Source organism: Empidonax traillii, unplaced genomic scaffold, assembly GCF_003031625.1.
Source record: "Empidonax traillii isolate 1590-97213 ecotype Southwest subspecies unplaced genomic scaffold, ASM303162v1 scaffold62:size2133460, whole genome shotgun sequence".
In the NCBI taxonomy this organism is placed as follows: Eukaryota; Metazoa; Chordata; class Aves; order Passeriformes; family Tyrannidae; genus Empidonax; species Empidonax traillii.
Window position 1 is genome coordinate 899,433 of NW_020955255.1, and position 10,344 is coordinate 909,776.

At 36.3% G+C, this 10,344-nt stretch overlaps 1 protein-coding gene across 9 annotated transcripts in view; it reads right to left on the reverse strand.

Annotated features, from left to right (window-relative positions):
• PTBP2 (polypyrimidine tract binding protein 2) overlaps positions 1-10,344 on the reverse strand; it is a 49,585-nt gene that overhangs the window by 7,784 nt on the left and 31,457 nt on the right. For all 9 annotated transcript variants that reach the window (XM_027879933.1, XM_027879932.1, XM_027879931.1 and 6 more), the window contains one exon: positions 2,667-2,862. In XM_027879933.1, coding sequence (XP_027735734.1) covers positions 2,667-2,862 — 196 coding nt within the window. The remainder of the gene's footprint in view (positions 1-2,666; positions 2,863-10,344) is intronic.

Below are 10,344 nucleotides of genomic sequence, written 5' to 3' on the forward strand. Positions count from 1 at the left end.
GATCTGAATAAAAACGCAGCTATAAATTCTACGCACAAGCATACATTTTCTGGTTTTGAGTTTTTCTTCCTTTGTTCTCTTATTTACATCACTTACATTTTGTGCCTTTTTACAGTGAGCAACTTAGAATGAGAACCCTGTTCTCCCGTATTCAAACTAGGACCATTTCCTTCTGACAACTATTCTAGTGACTAAGGCATCAACAGTATTGTGAAGTTTTTCAGCTGCAGAGCTCAAATTCTGTAAAAACAACAACAAATGCCATCCAAAAAAAACCCCTGTAATAGCCATCCCCATTTGACAGAGGATGGAGAGTTAATACAGCAAGCTCAGTCAACTGGCAATGAGCAGTTAGAAAATGTACCCAGCTCCCTTAAGTCTATTTCAAAACAATGAATGCTTTTACAAAAGAAAAAGCCAACCATGATATATAATCTCCACTACCCATCAAAACAAAACATGACTGACTTCACTGACACTCTGAAAATGTTTCACAACTGCAATAGAAGTTACTCATGTCGTGTACCTTTTATTTTCCTGCTGCTTGGAAAAACAGTACATTTAAGAAGGTCCACCCAGAGAGTGAGAAATAAAATATTTAATTAGTTATTATGACTGTCATCTTCATAATTTTACTAGAAACTACCTGTAATATATACAAAAGAATGAGTGATTAAAATCAAAAGGTTAGAAAACTTGTGTAGTTTTGCAGACAATCACAGAAGCATCTAGGTGACTTTCAGGTCTAATTCACTTAAAGTCTGCTAAAATCACCTGGATAACTGCAGGAAGTTTAGTAAGCCCAGTTAAACATATCCAGAGTAATGCAAGCGTCCTCTGAGTGTGATTTCACTATGCCAAGCAAAATAAATCTGTTAATTTGATGCATACTGTAAGTATTATATACAAAGAAATATGTAAGTAAGCCTGAGGCTAGAAAGCAACTTCTTGGGATTCAGGAAAATGTCAGAATTAGAGTTATATAAGTATTGCTGCATTTGGTACTTTTTATAACTCATGAATCTCTACTCTCTCCTCTCCTAAATCCCTGCCTTACAACACCTAGTATTATGGGTCTCATTTAATAAGCATCTTTATTTTGCTTTTGTCTTACTACTCATAATGCAGCCCCATGACTACGTTCTAGTCATTATGTGCTGACAAAAGAATTACTAACTGCCTCAAGGGTGTTGCTACAGCACCCATCTCTGTAGTGTCAAACTTCCTCACAAATGCTCATCAACTTTCCCTATTGAACCATGAAATGAGAGATTTTAACATTTAAACCACGGGAAATTAAAAGAAAAAAAAAAAAAAAAAACAAACCTTTAGCTACAGGTTTGAAACTTTGGATTCTTATGATATTTTTTACTTTCCAGAACTTTTGCTGTAGCTGCAAGTGATACATTTTGCAAGTCATACTTCAGATGTGAACTCAAGTGCTCCGAAATTTGTGGGAAGTGGGTTTGTAAGTACTTTACAATTAGATACGCAAAGTATCCTTCAAGTACTCTGATTTCAGAAAAGGGGAAAATACAGCACAGCATTCAGTAGCTTTAACTATAATATTCATCCTCTTCCTGGGCTCACATCATTCACTGAGTGCCTTCTACCTTTTGCAACATACCAAGAACAGAGGTCCCTCTTTTCTACATTAACTCAGACTTACTTCAATTTGGCCCAGCCTGTACAAAAACCCCATGAAATCTATGTTATTCTGATGTTTTCTTCAGAACAAAGATGGGAAATAACAAAAAAAAAAAAAAAAAAAAAAAAAAAAAAAAAAAAAAAAAAAAAAAAAAAAAAAAAAAAAAAAAAAAAAAAAAAAAAAAAAAAAAAAAAAAAAAAAAAAAAAAAAAAAAAAAAAAAAAAAAAAAAAAAACACTAAGTGGGAAGAACAATGATCACAACACACTCAATCAGTTTTTATGGAAGCAATGATTCTCTGCGTACTCTGAGTACTATTACATTTTAAAAAAAAGAAAGGTTTTCTCACCAAAAAACAGCAATTTGACAGGAGTAGGAGTACGCACTGATTATTTTGGTAATAGTCAGAAGATAAGATATATCTGTATCTTTCCCAGAGCATTTCACCAATTTATGATGAACTCAAAGGCTGACAGGATATTAGAACTCAAATACCATAGCACTAGAAGTGCAGCTACAGATTCTTTTCCTTTTATTCAAAAAATCCACAGATTTAGCACCATAGGGTTTGGGTTTTTTAAGCAAAGAACATAATCTTTCCTTGTTGAAGGTAACCAATAGAATCTTATTTTCATAATCTGATATTACAAGCAAATATTAGCATGAAGGAATCATGCAAATCATGTTAAGTCTCTCTAACAAACTTGGTGGGAGGTTGAGCAAGGTGGCCAGCAGGAACATATGAAAGAGGGAAGGACAGATTTTGGGTCTCAAGTTGTACTAATTTGACTTTTCCTAATACTTTTTGCATTTGTCATTTTGTCATGCATTCTTCCATTCATTTTTGCAGTACTTCTAAGACAATATAATTGTTACTACAATTCAGACCGCAATATAGACTGAACCCTGAGCGGGCCTTTGGACACTATTGCACTCTAAGACCTTTAGTTGTTAGAAGGATTAATAAACATTCTCATCAAGTGGCTTTGCAATACAGAAGAGCAATGTTGGCATCGTACCTAGAAGAGAGGTCTCCTTTGCAAATGCTGCAGCAATAGCTGGGTCCAGCGTTGGCTGTCCATCACCAGATGGAAGGTCAGGACGAGTGTAGTCCCTGCTCTTATCGTTGTTGTACTTGACATTCAAATTCACCAATTTGGAAAAATCAATCCGTAGGGTACAGCAAGCATTATAAATATTTTGACCATCTAAGGCCTGTAAAAAGGGATCACAATTTATTTAAAAGACACACAATACAGGTTGGTTGCAAAACTTTCTTTTTTTTCTTTTCTAAACAGGGTCAGCATACAGATATTTCTCTGTCTTGCTGTCTAGTCTAAGACTGATTAAGAGTAAAACACATGAACCTCTCAAAATGATTCCAGGAAGCTCGATGTTTACCTCTTTTACCTAGAAACTGATTATGCACTGAAAAAAGAAACATTTAAATGCTGTCAAACTTAAATTTTTTCTGTTGAATACAGCTAATTAACCTGCATTCCACAGTACAGCTTAAATTCAGACAAAATGCCAAACAGATTTCTCAAAGAGGAAGTGGGGGGGGGGGGTAAAAAAAATATCAAGAATCTCACAAGTACTCATTAACATGGAAAGTTGACCTGAGAAAAAAAAAAATCAAAATCTAGACTTAACTACCATGTGAGACAGTTATCTGTTAAAGTAGAATATACACTCTTCCTGCATGTTTTCCTTCTCCTCCTAAAGGTAATTAGTACTGAAATGGAAAGAAAAGCAACTTTAACTGCTAATCTGATGTTACTAACACTTCTTTTAAAAGATCCCATTTTCACAATTAATTGGTACTTCTGAAAGAATGCCTATTAACAGTGAAATTCACATGAACTCTGAACATAACACCACTTAGAACTCTATGAAAACAGTCTCTAAAAAGGCCAATATATATATGTGTATATATATATATCTGTGTTTTCTTCATCTTCATTATATACTACACAAATTGATATACCTGGATTTTAGTCCATTTACATTTTGGGCATACCTTCCTTTTAGTTGAAGCACTAACATTAAATATTGAGAGATTTTAAAAAATGGAAACTTCTGTAACAAAGTCAGTTTAATTATTAAAAAATGCTAGAACATGAAGATACAGCTCACCTTAAAAACTAGCATTGAATCAAGCCATTATGTTAGCTAGAAGACAACCTTATATATATATACAGACATGGTAAAAAAAACCAAATAAACCACATTTTCAAATACAAAAATCAGATCTTTTATTTCTCTACATTTAGGCTGGACTGAAATATATCCCTTCTGGACCCAAGCTAACTGTTGCACAGTTAGCTTGGTTACACCTGCAATGTACTTTCCAATACATTCAAGTTCTGGTAAGACTTACTATTCTGAGCTAAGCACTGCACAAATCTAGTGTGCCTGCTGGCTATGGAAGCAACATAGCTGTTTTCACACAGCGATGCATCTGGAAACTGAACATCCAGAAGACAACCCTCTGCTAGGTCTGGGCCAGCAAGGCTGTCCCACAAAATGTGTTATCACGGCTGACATCTCCAGGGCTCATAAAATCACTTTAAACAATTACCTCCATTAGCAGTCAATGGAAAACCAATATGTAAGTCCACATAAAAAGAACTTCCAATTTATGGAAAAATAAAATCATATAGGAAAAAGTACAGAAACTGGACAATGTAGACATCATTTCAACAAATACTTAGCAATTAAAGAGAAACTCCTATGCTTGAAACTCAGCTTAAAAAATGCTTTATACAGTATTGGAAAAGGAAAATCTACTGTCCCTATTATAGAATACAAGGTGAGGATTAATTCCATATTGCTGGGGTGGTGGTGGGCAACACTGTTACAGCATAGAGAATTTGCTCGCTTTTATATATGGTGACAAAGCAGAATCCAAGCCTCCAAATACTGGTATTTGAGAAAAGAATCTCACTTTAACACTTACACCTAAAGAAGTATATACTGAGAATCAGTCATCACTATTAGAAGACTTATTACATTCTAAAATCCACTAAGATATGGATTAGAGGTAGGTCCAGTTTACACAGTCAGAGTTTACCTACTGTCAAAGACAGTGCCATTGCCATCAAGGACATACCCATTTCACATAATGAAGAAAACATACATATGAGACCGAAAGGGAGTACACTTTAGCTTTGTTCAAATCACAGGACTGTGACAGAAAGCTGCAAGCCTTTAAAACACAATCTAGATTCATACTATACCTCTGAGTGGAGTATGCTGACTTACGGCTGGCAGAAGGCTATTAGGCTGATGAAAATATTTTAGCATTAAAAAGTAGCAAACCAAGATATCCCTGTGTTAGCAGTTTCCAGACTAGCCAGTGTTTAAAAGGAGCTCTGTAGGTAACGAAAACTTCTCCTGTAACAGCAAAAACTTGTCTTTCTGATAATTACGGAGTGACCTAAGTACATAAAAAGGCAGTGCAGAAGAGAAATGCCTTGTAGTAGGGACACATATAGTCTGAAAGAACATCCTGAACCAGAAAGGAAGGAGATGCACTCTTAATGAGCACTGTACTCCCACTCCAGGAAAGGCTCCAACCACCAGATCAAAACGAAGGAAACCTCACCCCACACACCTCCACCAGCAGCATCACAAACCGCTAACAACATGGCTGCCAATCAAGATTGACTGTTTACACGTAAATTCACAACTGAGCTCCTTCTTGAATAAGTCCTGAGCTCCTTCTTGAGTAACAACAAAACAACGTGCAACAAGCCCTCAAACCCTCTTCCTCTCAGTCATCCTGAAAAACATGAGAAGGCCACCCATACTGTTAGTGAATGTACATACAGACATCACCCTGAAGATCTCTAGTTACACTAAGTATTTATATATACATTGACATGGGACACCATGCCACATCACACACATGCCAAGCCAAGAAGATCAAGTATCATGAGACCCTTCTACAAATCTGAGTATCATTCTTAATCTTGCCTGTGCCAGCAAACCTCAAACCAAAACCTTAACAACAGAAGTATCAAAACTTCTGTAACCATGCAATACTAAGAGTGTTATGATACCAAATAATTTCCAGGTCCCTACCTTTCCTTCCTTTCTGTTGTTAATAAAAAGTACCCTTCTCTTGGACTTTCACAAAGGGGAAATGATTTTGATGAGATGGTTATCAAGAATCAGTCAAGAATCGCCAACAGCAGAGGATGGACAGATTCATGGAAAAATATGCTGTAGTATTGAGGAGCACAGAAACCAGAAGGCTAGTAAGAATATGCAGAAAAACAGTAGAAAACAGCAATTTAAGAACAAACAAAATTCCCTTTCCCAACCTCAACTCCACACAAGTTTCTCTATGGTCACTTAGATTGTTTTTTGGGGAGTGGAAAAAAACATCAATACAAAAACCTAACCCAAACCAAAAAAATCCCCAAAACAAAAGCCAACGAAAAACCCACACCAAAGACAACTCCTAATAACTAAATATGCTCCATGGCTCTACATCAGCCATAGCAGTTAGAAAAGTAAGCTAATCAGAGATAATGAAACTCACATTCCCCAATACTAGTAAAAGTTCCAAAATAGTGGAATATTCCTAGTATTCCTACAGAAATTTTACTACAGTAGAAACATTTAAAATTTTCAGAAAGGATCTCAAGAACTGGGGTTATACTTACAAAGAATCTATGATCTGCTTGTGTCTCAAGGCAGCACTTTTTACTGAAGGCAAGAATAAGCAAACAAGGCCTAACATAGAAAATAGCAGAAATAGCCTGTGGAAATCTTAAGGATCCACAACAGACTGCTATGACTGTCTGTCACAGACAGTAAAAAAGATTGTACAGGAAATGTCAATGAAATGGAGGTCTGCACCATAAAACACAATACTATCCCAATTTTTTGAAAATAATGTCAAATCATTCTCTCTTGTTGCTCATAGCAATCAGAGGGATGGAGAGATGAAAACTGCTGAGAAAAAAACCTCAGCCTAAGAGCTGAGATGAGACTGTTCCAACGGGAAAAAAAAAAATTAAAGGAGTTCAATAACCAGTATTACAGCATTTTCTGATGCTGATGACTCAATCAACCACAAGAAAGCTTTTCTGCAAAAGGACAGTAATGAATTTTATCTAGCCAACCTGGACACATGACTCTTAGATCTCTCATTTAACATGACTGTGGATGTTGAAAAAAGTGGTAACGTCAGCAAAGGTGATCTCAGATGGCAAAAGCACTCTACAAAATTACAAAGTGGTGTAACACCCTGAATGAGTGATGCAGCTTCATGCAGGTAGGACTCAGATCTATCAGTGGGTTTCAGTGTTGAAGAACGTTCCTAGAATCACTTCTTTGCTCAGGCTTTCCTCACCAGAAAGAGTTTCTGATGCAATCAATAGAATTCACTGCTCCTCTTCACATGCTCAGGATTGAAGATGCCTGAAAATCCTTCTGAAAGAAGAGTCCCCTGAAAAGTGGCTCTTGGTTCATAGGAATTATGCTTTGGTGAGCTTCTCCTAAGGCCTTATAGACCATCAATCTGTGGAATAAAACTCCCTCACAGGAAATGGTCAAAGCAGCCCTCTAAAAATCAGGATGACGTACTCTTTAGCTAATTCACACATGGTACCTATAAGGCTGACAAGAACATAATTTGGGAAACAGAAAATGATTTGACATATTGATATTCTCATTTCCCAGTTCAGAAACTGAGTCCAGAGACTTGGCAGGTATTTCTGGAAACACAAGACTTCAAGCCGCAACAAATTATATCTGCCCCTCATTTTGTCAAGCACTGTAGGTATCAGAGGTGATCATTCAAGACCAGAAATAGATTTCTTTCAGGATGAGCTTGAAAAGCATTTACCAAGGTCCAATAAAGAAAAATCTAATTAGACTGAGAAAAAACGTGGCAGAGAAGAACAACACAACAAAATCATTGCCTTCTCTCCATAATCATGAGAAAAAGAGAAAAATTAGTCCCTACTCTCTCTCTTCTCAAAGCAGAAAATATGAAAAACAAGATCTTCAGGAAGTAACAGCTTAACGCATTAAAAAAATAGGAAGCAATACTTCTAAAATATACTCCAGTTCAAATAAGTACCTCCAAGTAACTGAAGGTCATGTGGTAAATATTTTTTGGGAGAAGTGTGTCCCAAGTGCATCCTAGAGATACATATCTGAATGAAATTAATTTCTTTTGAGACAAGTGTCTTGAATACAAGAAGTTTCTGTGGCTAAATAGTGTATGTAAATGCATTCTATTGTCAAAAATGAAGATATCTTTATGTGCAGTTTCTTGACTGAAGGACCTCTTGCTGCACTTCCTGGGCTTTCTGATACAGCACTCCAGCACTCTTCTGTTTACCTGAACACTACTTATCATTTTTGAGCACAAACTGTGCTCCTCAGGATTAAAGATGTCCAAAAATGCTTAATATAATAATAGTGGATAATAGCCCTGGAGTAGCTGATCTAGAGATATCCATTCTTCCATTCTGCAATGACTACCTGAAGTTCCTATTATAGATTTTAGGGCAACGTAGCCTATCAGAGCTCTTTTGCAGACTGTTACCAGTGTAGAGCTACCCTGAAACTGTAAATCAAAATAACTGGGAAGATGACATCTTGAACATACAGTCAAATCTCACTGGAACCTCTGCACAGGTACTCAATCACCTACAGGCCAAGTAAGGTTCAACTGGCCAACTGTAACAGAAACTCTCTATTAGACTAGCAATATTTTTAACCTGCGTTGGGTCAAGATGACTGTCATGCACTATGTACGAGTCGCAGTTAATCATCTACAGTCGAGGCATAATAACTGTTAATATCCATGATTTGGCAAGAATACTCTCGGTACATTTACACAACGGCATCACTCTGAATTAGTCAGCTTTTCAGACAAATGCCAGCACTCTTATCTTTCCATGGTATATCAGACTACTGGTATTCAAATATTTAAGTTTGATGCTTATCCTGGGACTACTCAGCATTTACAATTAAAATGAGCTATTTTTAATGCTACAATATCTCCTTACACATACAGACATCTCTAGGACAAAACCTTCTCTAGGAGGAACAGCAGCTCAGTGTGCTCTACTGTTGCACAGTATGAGTTACCCCTGGCTACACTGCTGCATTATACTTGAAGTTCATAGTCTTCACCCTTACTTGCCAGTATAACGAACCTATAATGATCCAGTCTGAGGGTGATGATGAAACATGTATCAGTGTGGTCACTATCTAGTCTTACAGGAAATGAGTTTCTCACAAAACAAGTGGAGCAGGAATGCAATTTTTCACTAGTTGCTCATTCAAATAGCAAAAGACATCCCACAGGGCTGGAAGTTTTGTATTGTACATTCTTGTCAGTGTCACTATCTTCTCAGAACCTTCAAATGCATAGCATCTCTCCTTGGTACTTACATCACTTGAGTTTTTCAAATTGCTCTTTAACTTCCTTAATAAGTCTTCAATTTCTATTAAGGCCACATTCTGATTTCCTGTGAAGAGTGCCAGTGGAAAATTAAATTTCCCCATTATCTTCTACAGTCAAAATGGATGGAAAACAAATTGAAAACTTTTTAACTCTTAGACCATGCTTTTAATTTTGAACTCCATGCAACTTAGGTGTAGCTGCCATATTCCCTCACTTTTAACTATATTTCCAGATGTATTTAAACTGAAGTCCTATCCTCCGACTGCTTCTTTGCTCCAGGTATTTTTGTTCCGGTGGCACTTCACATTTTATCACAGTAGCTCAACCATCAGAACTGTATTTATTTTACTCTAGGGTGAGGGTAGTGGGGAAATAAAACCTTCCTTCAAATTTAGCATCCTTCAATAATTGCAACTGGTATCACTCTTAGCATTTTGTCTATTTATGTATAGATTGGTTAAAATATGAAACTATAAACCTAAGACCATTTCAATTTGTCACTAAGGCTCGAAGATCACTCTGACAACAACTGTACATGCAGTAGTCAATTATTCAATGAAGTTTAGTCATTCACACATGAGCTATCACTAGTGAACAGGTACCCTAATCAAAACATGCAAAACTGGAGAAACAAATACATGCTTTTTCTTTTAAAATCATGACCAGTACAGTATCCCACAAGCTAGTATCAGTTTATCAGAAGTAAACAACGGCAAGAGATTCTTAGGCTCCTTTCATACTTTTACACACCTCATCCTTTAGTTATTTGTCACTTCTTTATAATATAGTCCTAAAATTACACTGATAATTTTCAAATCCCTATGTGATTTGAAGTCCATTCCACAGATGTCATGTTTCCATTAAGTCTTCTGATAACATATTTAAGACTCAAAAAAATGAAGTCAAAAGATTTATCATCTTGCATCAAAAATGCATTCTAAAAGCAGCAATAACATCTACTGCTGAAAACTAGCTTTCCAAATGTGAGCCAAAACTGAATTACAACCTTCTGCAACAAACATATTTAGCAGTCAACTGCTTCTTGAATATTTCAAATATGAATTCAAATGTCTAGAATTGAATTCTGCAGCATTTATAGGTCAACATCCAGCTTTTGTGCTACTATTCTAAACCTACTTAAAACCTGCAAGGTGTATCCCACCCATACAAATTCTTACGTAGCACAGTGACATATTTGCATCTCCCCCTACTCTGAGGCATAATCTAATATCTGATAATACTTCAATTCTGAAAAGGACATC